The sequence below is a fragment of the Sebastes umbrosus genome, chromosome 3, assembly GCF_015220745.1.
Source record: "Sebastes umbrosus isolate fSebUmb1 chromosome 3, fSebUmb1.pri, whole genome shotgun sequence".
In the NCBI taxonomy this organism is placed as follows: domain Eukaryota; kingdom Metazoa; phylum Chordata; class Actinopteri; order Perciformes; family Sebastidae; genus Sebastes; species Sebastes umbrosus.
In genome coordinates this window covers 972,256-989,070 of record NC_051271.1, presented here as the reverse complement: position 1 = coordinate 989,070, position 16,815 = coordinate 972,256, and the positions used below count along the sequence as shown (strand labels likewise).

General features: G+C 43.6%; 3 protein-coding genes across 3 annotated transcripts in view; 2 read left to right on the top strand and 1 right to left on the bottom strand.

Annotated features, from left to right (window-relative positions):
- Positions 1–16,815, top strand: part of LOC119484981 (NACHT, LRR and PYD domains-containing protein 12-like) — a 956,516-nt gene that overhangs the window by 632,196 nt on the left and 307,505 nt on the right. The gene's annotated exons all lie outside the window — the stretch shown is intronic.
- mrpl45 (mitochondrial ribosomal protein L45) lies at positions 525–9,257 on the top strand. The gene is made up of 8 exons (XM_037764295.1): positions 525–680; positions 3,048–3,246; positions 4,448–4,565; positions 4,805–4,903; positions 6,065–6,113; positions 6,214–6,363; positions 7,328–7,501; positions 8,563–9,257. The coding sequence occupies exons 1-8, from the start codon at positions 618–620 to the stop codon at positions 8,659–8,661; spliced, it is 951 nt and encodes a 316-aa protein (XP_037620223.1). The 5' UTR covers positions 525–617; the 3' UTR covers positions 8,662–9,257.
- si:ch211-156l18.8 (probable G-protein coupled receptor 179) overlaps positions 12,448–16,815 on the bottom strand; it is a 29,894-nt gene continuing 25,526 nt past the window's right edge. Inside the window, exon 11 of the mRNA XM_037764189.1 lies at positions 12,448–16,635. Coding sequence (XP_037620117.1) covers positions 13,279–16,635 — 3,357 coding nt within the window. The 3' untranslated portion in view covers positions 12,448–13,278. The remainder of the gene's footprint in view (positions 16,636–16,815) is intronic.

The following is a 16,815-nucleotide window of genomic DNA, read 5'->3' as shown; positions in this document are numbered from 1 at the left end:
AGAGAATATACACCCACCCGCACACCCGTAAGTGTGTGGTGCAATAAGTGCAGTGTAACCAAGGTACGAATGGATAGAATGGATAGAGACAGAGACAGAGACAGAGACAGAGACAGAGACAGAGACAGGGCTGTAGTGGGTCAGGGTCAGTTGTGAGACTCAGCTCAGCATCCGGATGGCCTGGGGATAGAAGCTGTTTCTGAGGCGGTTGGTTTTAGCTCTGATGCTGATGTAGCCAGGCTTCTCATAATATTACAACTTTTTTCTTGTAAACTTATGACTTTAATCTCATAATATTACGACTTTTTTCTCGTAAATTTATGACTTTTCTCGAAATCTCAGACATTTATTTTGTGTCACTGTGGTCCTACTACTCTGTCATACTGGCCACCTTAACGACATATAAATAAATAAACAGACAACAACAAAAAACGTTCAAGAGTAGACATGGACATCTAAATGTAAACAGACAAATATTAACAATGACAGAAAACACAGCTGACAAACAGAACAGAGAAAACAAGGCCCCTTCTTCTCGTTTTATTTTGAAAGCGGAAGCCGCCTTGGTTTGACATAGTGAACCGGAAGTGTTTGTTCTTCAGTCAGATGGTGTGAAGATGGCGGTGCCCCTGAGGAGGACGCTGGTGGTTCTTCACAGAGCGACATGGAGCAGAATGAAGGTCTGAGACATCTAATAACACTCTGCTGGGTTAGAGACAGACATCTAATAACACTCTGCTGGGTTAGAGGCAGACATCTAATAACACTCTGCTGGGTTAGAGACAGACATCTAATAACACTCTGCTGGGTTAGAGACAGAAAGGACACATGCTGTCAGCAGTTCGTCTGTTTTAATGGTTATCACACAGCTTAGTTTAGCCAAGCTAGCCCTTTAGCTAACTAGACAGACAGACAAACAGGTAGACAGACAGGTAGGTAGATAGACAGACAGACAGACAGGTAGGTAGGTAGACAGACAGACAGACAGACAGGTAGGTAGATAGACAGACAGACAGACAGGTAGATAGACAGGTAGATAGACAGACAGACAGACAGGTAGGTAGACAGACAGACAGGTAGGTAGATAGACAGACAGACAGACAGGTAGGTAGACAGACAGACAGACAGGTAGATAGACAGACAGACAGACAGGTAGGTAGATAGACAGACAGACAGACAGGTAGGTAGGATAGACAGACAGACAGACAGACAGGTAGGTAGATAGACAGACAGACAGACAGGTAGATAGACAGGTAGATAGACAGACAGACAGACAGGTAGGTAGACAGACAGACAGGTAGGTAGATAGACAGACAGACAGACAGGTAGGTAGACAGACAGACAGACAGGTAGATAGAGTGACAGACAGACAGGTAGATAGACAGACAGACAGGTAGGTAGATAGACAGACAGACAGACAGACAGACAGACAGACAGACATGTAGATAGACAGACAGACAGACACACAGACAGGTAGACAGACAGACAGACAGACAGACAGACAGGTAGGTAGATAGACAGACAGACAGACAGGTAGATAGACAGACAGACAGACAGACAGACAGACAGACATGTAGATAGACAGACAGACAGACACACAGACAGGTAGATAGACAGACAGACAGACACACAGACAGGTAGGTAGATAGATAGACAGACAGACAGGTAGATAGACAGACAGATAGACAGGTAGGTAGATAGACAGACGGGTGGACAGACAGACAGGTAGATAGACAGACAGACAGACAGGTAGATAGACAGACAGACAGACAGACAGACAGGTAGATAGACAGACAGACAGACAGGTAGGTAGATAGACAGACAGACAGACAGACAGGTAGGTAGACAGACAGACGGACAGACAGACAGGTAGGTAGACAGACAGACAGACATGTAGATAGACAGACAGACAGGTAGGTAGATAGACAGACAGACAGACACACAGACAGGTAGATAGACAGACAGACAGACAGACACACAGACAGGTAGATAGATAGATAGACAGACAGACAGACAGACAGGTAGATAGACAGACAGACAGACACACAGACAGGTAGATAGATAGATAGACAGACAGACAGACAGGTAGATAGACAGACAGACAGACACACAGACAGGTAGATAGATAGACAGACAGACAGACAGACAGACAGGTAGATAGATAGACAGACAGACAGGTAGATAGACAGACAGATAGACAGGTAGATAGACAGACGGGTGGACAGACAGACAGGTAGATAGACAGACAGACAGGTAGATAGACAGACAGATAGACAGGTAGGTAGATAGACAGACAGACAGACAGGTAGATAGAGTGACAGACAGACAGGTAGATAGACAGACAGGTACTGTAGATAGATAGATAGACAGACAGATAGATAGTAACAAACTAGAACAACTTGACCCTCAGTGCTGAGCAGTGTCTCAAATTAATCTTCAGGTTTCCACATCTACTGTTGACCTGCTATCCCCCCTAAAGACCCCCTGTACCCCCTAAAGACCCCCTAAAGACCCCCTGGACCCCCTAAAGACCCCCTGTACCCCCTGAAGACCCCCTGGACCACCTTAAGACCCCCTAAAGACCCCCTGGACCCCCTAAAGACCCCCTGGACCACCTTAAGACCCCCTAAAGACCCCCTGGACCCCTGTAAGACCCCCTAAAGACCCCCTGGACCCCCTAAAGACCCCCTGTACCCCCTAAAGACCCCCTGGACCACCTTAAGACCCCCTAAAGACCCCCTGTACCCCCTAAAGACCCCCTGGACCACCTTAAGACCCCCTAAAGACCCCCTGGACCCCCTAAAGAAGACTAAAACGTCTCTATTGTGGGTCACAGGGGGTTAACCAGTTATATTTATGACACTTACCGTTAACTCTTTACATTTCTGTTATTGTGCACATTTAGTTTTTTGCATCGTTATTGTTTATATATTTAGTTTTATTTGCATCCTATGTATTTGCAGTCTTTCTCACTTTGTGTTATAAACTGCTGCACAACGAGTTCCCTCGGCATGAATAACGTTGTGTCTTAAAACACGTTCTCTCAGAATGCTGAGGCGTCTCTGGACGTGCTGCGGCATCCCGTCCCACTTTACCTGCCGGTCCGGACCAAGAAGCGGTACTTCATCCCTCCAGCAGTGGGAGTGAAGGGGCAGAGGGAGGAGAACACGGAGGCCAAGGCCAGAGCGGCAGGCCTCGTCTTCAGACAGCAGTACTTTGAGAGGCCCATCAACATCGCCTGCACTGGTAATACTGTTGATAAGCTGGTGTGGGAGTCTTCTAGTTTAAAATGATTGAATGTTTAGACTGCAAAGACTTTGGCTTGTTTGATTTATTAATAACAATCTAGTATATTTTAGGGCTGTTAAAGTTAACATGATAATAATTAGGGCTGGGACGATTCACCTATCTCCCAATTCGATACCATCACGATACCTTGGTACCGATTCAATACGATTTATTGTGATTTTTGTTAACTTGTTTACCTCTAGACCATGAAGGGAACAAGTGGAATCATAAACTTCTAGGGACTTTTACTTTGGAAAATCTCTAAATGAATCGAGTAAAAATGTTTGATTTTCAGCATGTCTGTAGTCAGAGATGTCCTGAAGTCAAATATATCTCTTATTTCCATAGATGTATTTTGTATCTACAGTTCCCTTTAACACCTTATTTTGAAAAGCAGACGTAGTCCCACGTGTCTACTTCCTGTAACTTCTCCAAGGTGGTCTCTAGCTCTCCCGTCAGCTCCGTTCTCTTTATCCATCCATGGTCAGCTCCATCGGGGCCGTTTCAATGCAGAGAACAGACATGTCAGTATCTGGGTCCTCTACAGTTGTAGCGTCGGCCCATTTGACCACGGAGACGAGAGCGACGGCCGGCTCGACCACCACGTTGCCGCGATGCGATAACGTTACCTGTCCGTGACAGAGTTAGCATGCAGCTTTAGCTCTGCTCTGTCTAGCTCTGCTTTTCCTGTCAATGTGTGAAACCCAAAGTGTTTCCATCCTTTACTGGATGTGTAGTGTTTACCACGCTGGATTTAACATGGGAGGGTGCAGGTCGTATCCACGCTGACCCTCCAACGTTTTAGACTCTCTGAGGTTTGTTTTGGTTGACGGATACGGAACGGATATGACGTCTGTTACTCAGACTACCACAATAAAAGCAGTAACTTCCTCTTACCTCCACAGAGACTCAGATGAAGCAGATATATTGATTCTGGCGTAAAAAAAATTAATTTCAAAATCGTAAAAAAAAGTGATACATAATCGATTTTCTTTCCAGCCCTAGTAATTAGTAGTGAGATAAAGTTGCACATTTGTCCTCAAATGTTAACACCAGGATTCCTGTTATTGTATTTTATAATAAATGCTAGTTGTTGTAATATCTCTGCTGGATGGAGTGAACCTACTGATTGATCATCTCTGTCTGATGTCTTCACCAGCGGGAATCTTCGACCCCTACATCCCCCCTGAGGGCGACGCTCGTCTCTCCACTTTGTCTAAAGAAGGTCTGAAACAACGAGCCGAACAGATTCGACAGAGCGCCGGCTCCCAGCTAGCGTAAGACTGTTTCTCTAACTCCCCGTATTGGTCCTGAACTGATGGTTTTCTTGTCAAACATAATCTGGATGTTGCTGGTTGCAGGACTGAGTTTGGTGTGGCAGCGTCACTGAGAACAAGCACACCTCTCTCTTAACTCCTCATTACAGCTGTTTCATTGAGTCAGATCCAAATCATCTTCAGATGAAACACTTCACAGTAAATGTGAGAAAGCTGAATGTTAATGTCGTTTCTTGCAGGATTCGTAAAATCAAAGAGCACGACTCTCTGTTCACGACCAAGGATTTTGCAGAGCGAGCTCAGGAGATCTTCGTCGAGGCCCACGACGCCCTGTCACAGTAAGAAAGTTAACTTGTGTGTCTCACAGCTACGTCGCTGTCACATCAAATGACGGCGCTGGATACAGGAAGAACAATAGATTTAGCAGCTTTCTCGGTCAATATAGCAGCAATGAGGTCAGCTACATTCACCGCCAACACTGATTGGACGTCCACGTAAAACGTGTCGAATTTCCCTTTTAAATCCAGAAACATTTTGTTTTTCAAATATCAAATTCATTCTGTACAAAAACAGCACATTTTCAAAAAATATCATAAACTATAGAGGTCACATTTCTTCAGTCCTGTACACACAATAACTTTTATAATTCATTTGATTCAATTCATCAAATATGAACTTTATGTTTAGAAATTGACTGTAACGGCGTCTTTACTGTCGATCAGACAGCTGCAGCTGATTCAGAACGCTGCTGCTAGAATCCTCACTAAGACCAAGAAAGTGGATCATATCAGTCCAGTTCTGAGGTCTCTAACTGGCTCCCTGTCTCTCAGAGAACTGATTTCTAAATACTGCTGCTGGTTTACAAAGCACTAAATGGTTTAGGGCACAAATACATTGGTGATCTTCTGCTGTGTTCTGAACCATCCAGACCTCTCAGGTCATCTGGATCAGGTCTGCTCAGTGTCCTCTGGATCAGGTCTGCTTAGTGTCCTCTGGATCAGGTCTGCTTAGTGTCCTCTGGATCAGGTCTGCTTAGTGTCCTCTGGATCAGGTCTGCTTAGCGTCCCCAGAGTCACAACTAAACATGCAGAAGCAGCGTTCAGTTTTTATGCACCAAACATCTGGAAGAAGCTCCCAGAAACCTGCAGGACCTCCAACTCTCACTTCTTTATAATCAAAGCTTCAATCTGTCCTGTTTGCTGCTGCCTTTTATTAAACCAGATAATGATCTTATATACTGCACTAGAGCTTTTACTCTTGTGTGTTAGCTTCTATCCTAGCTTTTATTTTTAGCTTGTTTTTATTTTCTAATCTTTAATGTTTTAATAACTGTTTTAATTATGTCTTATTGTTCTTTTGCACTTTGTCACAATGTTCTTGAATGTTTATGTAAAGCACTTTGAATCTCCCTGTTGCTGAAATGTGCTCTACAAATAAAGCTGCCTTGCCTAAAGGTTCTCTTTAAAAGGCAGATTAACGCCTGCTGTTTGTTCTTGCAGGTTCAACAAGGAGAAGCTTCACTCGTTGGTGACTGAGCGGTGTTATCCTGTAAGTTCTTCTTCTAAACGCTGATGAAGTTTCTCACTGATTCACTTTTCATCAAATCCCCAATTCATGTTTAGTTTTTACTCGTCTGTCCCGTGTTCAGGAGATGACGAGAGGAAACCGGTACAAGACCATCCGTTGGAGGTTCGTCGAGTCACTGGAGCCGCCCAAAGTGGTCCACGCCCGCTGCCCCGACATGGTCACCAAGGGCAACCTGTACGGCCAGGTGACGGTCCGCATGCACACCAAACAGGTACGACTCGTACGTGACCGGACTGTAGTCGACTCCGCTGATGTCCAGGCGTGATATGAGTATCAACTATTCATGTGCAGTTTATTCTTCAAGTGTGTGTTCCTGTTTTTTCAAATATCATTAACTCCCTGAGACCCGAGATCCGGACTGACTAGAGACCTAGAACATTCAGAGGAAGGATGGATCAAACTAGAGACCTAGAGCATTCAGAGGATGGATGGTTTTCCTAGCTAGATTGACAATAAGGGGGTTTCTGAGCAGTTCACACAACAGAAGTGCTCGCCATCCGTCACCAAAAACATGCAGAAATCTCCAAACGTCAAAAGTTTTTGATCCCAAATCACAGCATATCTTCTTCTATGGTGTTCCTCAAGGTCTTGGTGACTTAATGTGGTATTCTGGAGGGATTATTGATCATTTTTATCAATTCTGGAGTGGTAAAAAATGGTTAATGTTAGCACCAAATCTGTGGAACAAATGATATCAACCCAACAACTGCTGCAACAACTTATGAGACATAATAGAGCATGGAGATGACCATCAGATACTTCTATCATCATGTTCTAAACCCTTATACACTTTAACTATTTTAATTAAATAATGAATTCATGTTTATTTCTGATTAATGACTAGAACATCTTAACCCTCAGTGCTGAGCTGCATCTCAGATTAATCTTCAGGTCTCAGCTTTCAGATGATGTACACCACTTCTATGTGACATCTACTGTTGACCTGCTGTCTCCCCCTAAAAACCCCCTAAAGACCCCCTAAAGACCCCCTAAAGACACCCTGGACCCCCCTAAAGACCCCCTGGATCCCCTAAAGAAAACTAGAACTGCTCTGTTGTGGGTCTCAGAGGGTTAATATGTTGTATGTATGTTGCACACAGTTAATTTCAGAGTGATGTAAAGACACATTCCAGAGCAGTTTCAGATGACTGGATGAACCGACTTTCCTCCTGCAGGCTCTGGCCGTCTACGACCGCTTCGGGAGGCTGATGCTGGGCAGCGAGGAGCAGCCGAAGGACGTGTTGGAGTACCTGGTCATAGAGCGACACCTCGTGAACCCCTACGGCCGATGGAGGTTACACGGGAAAATAGTGCCGTCCTGGGCTCCGGCCAAAGACCCAATTATTAAGGTGACCCTCTGTTCTGCAGCGGCTGACTACATTTATCGTTTAGTGAGAAAGAGGCAGAAGTCCAAAGCACACTGTCAAAGAAACCCTTTATTACCTGGCCAGTCCATACGTCACTTTAAAGACCACGTCAACAAGCTTTTCACCATCATTTTCATATTTATTCAGTAAGTTATTGTCCTCTTCCTCGCTGCATAATGTGTTGATACATTAACAAATATAAAAACAATAATACATATTGAATAAAATTAATATAAATAATAAACACACATATCTAATGCTCATACATGTTATAATAAATCTGAATGTGTCAGTAGCGGTCATGGTTTGAAGAAATAATAATAATAGTAGAAAAGAACACCTCCCCCCCGCCTCCCCAGTATCGCTCTCTTATTCCTTTATTTAAAATATTAAGAACGGGTCACTAGGTTTTGTTCTTACGTTATAGAATATGTCTTTATCCGGTGACCTGTTGCCTCGGGGTTATTTGATATGATATAAGTTTCCTCAATAACAAGTGTGTGTCAGCGAGCATCAGTAAAATGATGCACAGAGCTCTGTTAGATTACCGGAGAGGTTCGTGCTCCGCGTCTGCGTCAGTCTTCACGACGTCACACTGGAATAGAAGTTGACTCGCATCATATACGAATATAATCACCTTAAATCTGTGAGTCAGCGCCTCAGATCCAGCAGACAGACGGAGCAGTGGAGGCTGTTTCTTCCTCTAAAACAGGAGATAGTCAGACAGTTGGTAGACTGTGAATGATTCCAGGAGGCTCGTGTCCTCCTACAATCACAGCTGCTGTTGTGTTTTGGGGCTGTAACTGAAAAATGAATTTTGTCCGGAGTATTTCATTTAAAACAATGATATAAAACAGACAATTCAATCACACTACGATGGTTCTTTCTCAGTGTTGTTGAAGTACTGTAAAGTGTTTTCCAACATTACAAACTGGTTTTCCCATCTTGCTCCTGAAGGTTAATTTCCCTCGTTACAAAATATGGTATTAAAAGTAATATGGAATAAATCTAATGATGCTGATGTGCTCCTCTTTCTCCCCCAGACTGTCATGATTCCTGGTCCAGAGCTGAAGCCGGGACAAGAGTTTGACGCCCTTAACTATGAAGTTCCCAAACCAGAGGCAGTCCAGTGGAGCAAGTAGTCCACCGGGTGGCGCTGCTCTTTACATTACAAACCACAGTAGGACATCAGCAGCAGCAGTAGCAGCAGCAGTAGTCATGAGCCAGAGTGCTGTTTACATTCTGTCTGTGGCTGGTTAGTTTGTCCAGTCAGGCAGGAGACCAGGCTTCCTCTGGAGGCTCCTGTCTGTCTGAGAACCGCTGGAAGCAGCAGCTGAGTCTCAGGATGAACAAACTACTGAGTCCTGCAGCCAATAAAGCTGCTTCTCTCTCCTGCAACCAATCACCACACAACAGTCTGGAAAAATAATAATAATAATGATAATGATAACAGATTGATTCTCAAGTTAGTTTCACACATTTTCATATTGTTTTAAGACTAAAACTAAACCTTCAAAGACCCCAGGATCACAACTGACTTCACTGTCTCTCAGAGGATCTGGTAGGTTCAGTTTTAGGGCCAGAGAGAAGACACAGATATCACTAGAAAACCATCGGTATCAACAAGATGTACCTCCAGATGTGTGAATGTAAATGGGTTCTATGGGTACCCACGAGTCTCCCCTTTACAGACATGATCACTTTATGATAATCACTTGCAGTATAAATGTGTTATTGTCTTCTATTCTGAAATAGTGTATCTGAATATTTCTGCATCCTGTGGTCCCTAAACAGTGTTGAATACATAAATTGGGTCTCACTGTAAAGCTGAGACTCTGGTGGATCCAATGAGCCCAACTGGATTCCTGTGTGATGATGTTAGTCCTCATAGGAAACATTTCATTGACCTCACTGTATTTTCATTAACTTTCCTAGCTAGATTGACGATAAGGGGGTTTCTGAGCAGAGCAACACAACACAAGTGCTCGCCATCCGTCACCAAAAAAATGCAGAAATCTCCAAATGTCAAAAGTTTTTGATCCCAAATCACAGCATGTCTTCTTCTCTGGTGTTCCTCATGGTCTTGGTGTCTTAATGTGGTATTTTGGAGGGATTATTGATCATTTTTATAAATTCTCCAGTGGTAAAAAATGGTTAAATTTAGCACCAAATCTGTGGAACAAATGGTATCAACACTGCTGCAACAACTCAACACATAAAATGTTCAGATCTCCAGAAATGTAATTGTTTATTTCTTTGATGAATATACTGCATGTCCACCTCAGGAAATAGAAAAATAAAGTGTTCCATCTGCGTCACTTCTCATTTGTAGATCTCAGTGGAGTTTTCTTTATCAGAATAATCTTTCATAGAAGATATTACATACAAAATTTGGTCTGTTTTTTCTATGCAAATCAAGGGATGTGTTACAACAATATATATATATATTTTTTACGTGACAACAAATTACAGCACGCTCATTCAAAAGACACGCTAACATGCAACAATGCTCACAGAACTAGGTCACTCCATCGACTACAAAGTGTGGCGCAGTGTTTAAACGATGAGATGGCTGAGTTAAGAGCTGAATAAATGACTCCTGATCTCACAGATTGCCGGCATAGACGTTTGACTTCATTACATAAATACAGAAAACTGTTAATATCAGTAAGTTTTATTCACCAATAAACCTTTTAAAACATAATACTGCTTTTAAAAAGTTTGAAATCGTCTGCATCTGAAACTCTTAAAATAGTATTCTTTAAAAAATAATGCTCACTAATGTCAGAAATTAAAAATGTCAGTCCACTCTTGATGTAAAGTATTTATAAGCTAATAATAAACATAAGGGCTGTCAATCAATTAAAATAAAGAATTGAAAATGAATCACACATATTTTATCTGTTCAAAATGTTCCTCTTATCAACGAGAGAGATTGGACAAATATTCTGCTTTACGCAAATATATATTTATTATTAGAAATCAATTAACAACAGGAAAAAATTTCTAAATGTAGCGTAAGTTTGGGCTATTTGGGTTGCGTTATTATCTATTGACAGCCCTAATAAATATATCTAATAGTCATAAGATATCTTTGACTAATCCATAAACTAATTTAATTTAAATAATGATTTGTCTGGTATATTATCAGTGAAGTCCTGCAGAATGATCTCTCATATAGAATAAGAATATTTGTGAATATTATTGTGGTGCCAAAGACTTTTTCCAGCAATGACAATAATGACTAATATCAATATTTGCATAAGGAACCTTTACAAAAAAATGTTTGTAGTTGACCAAAACCTTAACTATTCAACTAATAATGTGTTTAAACAGGATGTATGTCTTGAGTTTATGATGATTTATGCATTTATTTGGCATTGTTTCTTTAAGTGGTGGACCGTTAATATCCCGTTATTATGACTGATAATAATCACTGGTGTTTAGTCATTAAATCAGTCAGCCAATGATCCCAAACCTAATTTCCTTGAAGCCCCCCCTACTTATATCTAAGTAAAGCTAATCGTCATCACCCTAAAAGAAATTACAAATCCACAAACAAAATCCTTAATTTGAGTAAAGAGATTCAGTGTATTAAATTAGTCAGTGTTTTTTTTTTTAATAAATCAACTTTCTTTAATGAATATAATATAATATAATATAATATAATAATAATAATAATATAATCATAACTCGTCAGCTCTGCCTCTCTTTGTGTGCAATGAGCGTGAGAGCAAAATGTATTTTTGAAAGACTAAACGCCAACAAATCTGGATTGAAACAACATTTCGTTAGATAAAAACAGAATTTTGGAAATGATCACATCTATCTTTTTTTTTTTTCAATAAATGTTGACTTCTGGACTTCACAGTGCTCTGGAGTTGTTGGATATGTAATATACTAATAATAGAATACTAATATTAGTGGAGCCTGATCTTTATGTGCAACTGCGCAGAAATATTGGGTTTAAACACAATTTAGCCTACTAATTAGCAAACTTTTGTATACAAATCCTGGTGCACCCCCTGCGATCTTTTGGGGTCCGGACCTCAGGTTGGGAACCACTGACTTAAGCAAACAGGTATGCATAGTTTTATCAATCATTAAAACTTAATAGAAATGTAATTTGACATCCGCTGCTTTACACTTAACACCTTCTTCTACTTCCAGAATAAATTTCCACAAAAGAAAAAAATTAGACTGAATTTATCTGGTGAATGCTGGTTGAGCTTAAGCTGGACAAACACCGTACGATTTTAGTCCGTTTCTTGAATTCGAATTTTGAGCCGTACAGTGTGATCACTCAGGTCGTGGCTGACGATCGGACCGTACAGTGTGGTCACTCAGGTCGTGGCTGACGATCGGACCGTACAGTGTGATCACTCAGGTCGTGGCTGACGATCGGACCGTACAGTGTGGTCACTCAGGTCGTGGCTGACGATCGGACCGTACAGTGTGATCACTCAGGTCGTGGCTGACGATCGGACCGTACAGTGTGGTCACTCAGGTCGCGGCTGACGATCGGACCGTATAGTGTGATCACTCAGGTCGTGGCTGACGATCGGACCGTATAGTGTGATCACTCAGGTCGTGGCTGACGATCGGACCGTACAGTGTGGTCACTCAGGTTGCGGCTGACGATCGGACCGTATAGTGTGATCACTCAGGTCGTGGCGGACGATTGGACCGTACAGTGTGCTCACTCAGGTCGCGGCTGACGATCGGACCGTACAGTGTGGTCACTCAGGTCGTGGTTGACGAACGGACCGTACAGTGTGGTCACTCAGGTCGTGGCTGACGATCGGACCGTACAGTGTGGTCACTCAGGTTGCGGCTGACGATCGGACCGTATAGTGTGATCACTCAGGTCGTGGCGGACGATCGGACCGTACAGTGTGCTCACTCAGGTCGCGGCTGACGATCGGACCGTACAGTGTGGTCACTCAGGTCGTGGTTGACGAACGGACCGTACAGTGTGGTCACTCAGGTCGTGGCGGACGATCGGACCATACAGTGTGATCACTCAGATCGGGAGCTTTGGCTTTACATAATAAACAATCAGTCGGAGTAGGAAGGACACAACATTTCTAACACCGTACAGTGTATGTCCAGCTTTAGAGTTCTATCCGTTGGTCCTGTGCTGTATTTGCAATTGCGAGTAATATGGAGTTGTTACGTTCAGATTTTGCAACAAATTCACCTCAGCCATGGGTCCAACATACTGTACGTACATGGCAAATATGTAAATTGTCACCTAAAAACATACAAAGACACAAATACATTTCAATTTAAAAAGGGGGGGGTAGAAGCAGGAAGAAAAGGGACATAATCTAAATGCCTTAGATGCCCTTCCGTCAGCCAAGAAATGTCTGTCTGTAGTTCAATGCTGATTTAATGAGGGACATAATGCGATATGTCAGCTAAAAGAAGACTTATTGTCAGTCAGGTTTGCACAACTTATTGTGTCCAGCTCCTCAAGTCTTTACTGCAGGCTTCTTCTTCATCGGATAGAGGCAGGGCCCAAATGGATAGTCCAACCTGAAATAACACAGCCCTAAATTCTGTCTTTGATTAGCCCAAGTACTTGTTCCAACAGGGCAGCCGTTTCTGAGCGGACCCTGCACTCTGACCTCCCTGTGGAGCTGGGGAAGATAAAAACAAAGTTCCCCTTGACCATCAAAATGGTTCTATGGAGTTCACGTTCCCCTTGATTGAGCGGAAGGGGTCAAACGTTAAAACAAATGCTGGCTAGATTTAGATCACAAGTCAGACGGGAATACAAAAGCCTCAGCAGCACATTCTGCATCGTCCTCTTCGTCTTCCTCAGGAATATTCTCAGGCTCCCATGTAAAGACGTCCGAGGCATTGTCTGTGAATGAACCAGAGCTGCTCCTTACCATGTCCCACGGACACAAAGCATCACGCCGGCCCAGGGCTAAGTTTTCTTTAGACTCCTCTATCTGCTCTTCGCCGATATCTGCTGGGGTCTCTTCTACACTGAATGGCCCCTGGTTCTCTGTGACTTCATCTTGGTAACTCTTGGGAATATCGACTTTGCTTTCAGTTGAGGTTTGTGGATCCTTAGATTCCCAGGGACAAACGTCTCCTCCAGTGCTGTCTTGCTTTTTGACAACTCCTGGTTCCTCAGTCTCCCACGGACAAACATCTTCTCGAGCACTATCTTGCTTTTGGAGAACTTTGGGTTCTTCTGTATCCCACGGACAAACATTTTCCCGAGCGCTGTCTTGCTTTTGGAGAACTTTGGGTTCTTCTGTATCCCACGGACAAACATTTTCCCGAGCGTTGTCTTGCTTTTGGAGAACTTTGGGTTCTTCTGTATCCCACGGACAAACATTTTCCCGAGCGTTGTCTTGCTTTTGGAGAACTTTGGGTTCTTCTGTCTCCCACGGACAAACATCTCCCTGAGCACTCTCCTGCTTTTTGAGAACTTTTGGTTCTTCTGTCTCCCACGGACAAACACTTTCCTGAGCGCTATCTTGCTTTTTGAGAACTTTTGGTTCTTCTGTCTCCCATGGACAAACACTTTCCTGAGCGCTATCTTGCTTTTTGAGAACTTTTGGTTCTTCTGTCTCCCATGGACAAACACTTTCCTGAGCGCTATCTTGCTTTTTGAGAACTTTTGGTTCTTCTGTCTCCCATGGACAAACATCTTCCTGAGCGCTATCTTGCTTTTTGAGAACTTTTGGTTCCTCTGTATCCCATGGACAAACATTTGCACGAGCTGTGTCTTGCCTTACATGACTCTCTGGTGTTTTGGGGGTCTGTGACTTTCCTGATTCTGGTTCACCACTATCCCATGGACAAACATCTGCCGGTCTTTCCGGTCCTTGTGACACCATCTTGGCAGCTGCAGTTTTTTCAGGGGGGTCAGTTTCCCAGGGACATAGGTTTACTCTTGCGCCGTCTTTCCCATCAGTCTGGACGGAAGCAACTCTCAAAGGCGAGACACCCTTTTGTGAATCTTCTGGTTTGTCTTGATGTCCAGTCTCCCAGGGACAAATATCTACCTTGATGGTCATTTGTATATTTGAGCCTGTATTTGCTGGCTCGGTGTTCCCCTCTTCCCATGGACAAATGTTTCCCATGATTTTAGGGGGATCAGGGAAATCCCATGGACAATTTTCTGCTGCCTTGGTCACTTCTCCACCCAAATGCAGGACAGGTGATTTTGCATGGTGTTGCTGCTCATTACCTAAACTTAATTTCGATGCACCGGGATAGACGGCAGGTTTCATAACTTCTTGTCGAAAAGGCACCGACAGCGTTCCCTTGGTCTCCAAAGGATTTAGGTTTTCATAAACAACTTCAGCCTTGTCCTGAACATCCCAAGGACAAACGTTACCATATTCATTGTCTTCCTTTATTGAAGGTTGGGGACTTTCTGCAGTCTCCCAGGGACATACATTTGCTGGACGTTTCAAAGACTGTTGTCCCTGTGAATCTCTGGACGTGTTGGTATAATAAATAACGGGAATAGCCTGCGGTTCCCAAGGACACGCCTCACTACGACCACTTCCTCTCCTCACATTCGCCTGCTCTTGAGATTCCCATGGACATACATTAGATGGTTCAGATACCTGAGATTCCCAAGGGCAGACATTTGGTTTAATGCTCTGCTGCTTCTTTAGTCCCTCTCCTGGGACTTCCGGGGGAGTTCCAGTTCCATCCCATGGACACACATCTGTGGAGGAAATATTGCGGACTGGCGTAATTCGATTACTACCTCTTCTGTGAGTTGAAGGAGTTCTACAGCTGCTGGCAGTTTCCCAAGAACTTATACTACCACGTTTGCTGTTTTGCCTCGATAAAAACACATTTTCATAAGTGCCATCTTTTTGCATATCATCCATGTCCCAAGGGTAGACAGCAGATTTTACGATCATGAGCCTTCTTGGGCTTCTATCGGAAGAATCCCCAGAGGAAAGTCTGATGGCATTCTGCTTCACAAGGCATGGTTTATCTACTGTTGTCATACTTCTTTTCTGCAGTGACCTCTTTTCCATGCTCGGACGCCTGCTTCCCGATCTTGGCGTTGTGGAAGCACTTTCCTGACTTTTTTGTGAAACAGTATCCTCTGTATTTAAAAATCCGTCTTTACTGGACCTGCTTCCTCCATCAAAGGACCCCATAACTGTTTTCACAGAGAGCCACTTAGTGGTGGAGGTGCGGAAGGAGAAGACACGTTGATCTTTTGTGACCTTTGGTCTTGGAGTGCCTGGTGCACTTGCAGACACAGAGACCTGTGGTTTGGAGGACTCACATATTCCCTTATCCTCTGAAGGAATCTTTTCTACTGGTGGTAAATGGTCCCAGGGACAGATGAGCGTCTTTGGAGATGGTGGCCTTTTGTCCTCCCCATCGTCAGAGTTTGCGTAAGTGACGTGCTTCTGGTTCTTGTCCCCTGATTGTTCTGGATCCACCTCCCAAGGACAGACCTCAGCCTTGTCAAATGACTCTGACTGGAGAGCACTCCTGGTCTGGTCACTAATGGAAATGCTCTGCCTGGACCTTGACAGTACTGTGCTGGCTCTGTTAACCTTGGCTATGTTCTCCATTGAGTGGGCGGTAGTGGAAGTCAGACTCCAGGACTTCACAAGTTTCGTGTGATCAGGATGCAGGAGGTTGGTATCAATTGACAGATTTTGGGCACTGGCTGACTTGCAGACCCCTGGTGGTAAATCCAAAGAATCTGTCTCCGATCGCCGGGAAGATCTTTTCACAGCGTTGGCCTTTAACATGGAGTCACGCAAGGAAGGGTCTCTTTCCCTGACATAGTGATGATCACTTTGGGACTTGCGCATGGATGGTGATGGTAACGGTGATTTCATTGAACTTCTGTAACAGATACTGACAGTATCTGGGGTCCTCCTGAAAGACTCGGACTGATTCACACTAATTCTACTGCGGAAGGATCCGTCTCGGTCGTCACGGCTGCACTGCCTGCTCATGCTCTCCGGGATCTCCGCAATGCGTCTGATAATGGATCTCCCCAATGCACAACGAGAACTTCGCTTCTTTGACAGATGAGGGTTGTTTGCGGTCATCCTCTTGGTCTTGTGGACTTCTAACTGGGCATATAACTTCTTCAGTTCATCCTGGTGCATATGAAGAAGGGAGGGAATCGATGATGGGATTGAGGAAATGGTTGAGGAGAGGAAAAGATATGGAGAGTAACAAGTCAGAGGAGAGGTAACAGACACGTTTTCATGTAAGAACAACGTTTAGGATGAGGATAAAGGGTGGAGAAAGGTTATACTACATATGTTCATTTTACC

Coding starts and splice junctions, on each gene's coding strand:
- mrpl45 (XM_037764295.1), top strand. CDS start 618: ATGGCGGTGCCCCTGAGGAGGACGCTGGTGGTTCTTCACAGAGCGACA. Junction 681..3,047: donor CGACATGGAGCAGAATGAAG/GTCTGAGACATC, acceptor ACGTTCTCTCAG/AATGCTGAGGCGTCTCTGGA. Junction 4,566..4,804: donor AGCGCCGGCTCCCAGCTAGC/GTAAGACTGTTT, acceptor CGTTTCTTGCAG/GATTCGTAAAATCAAAGAGC.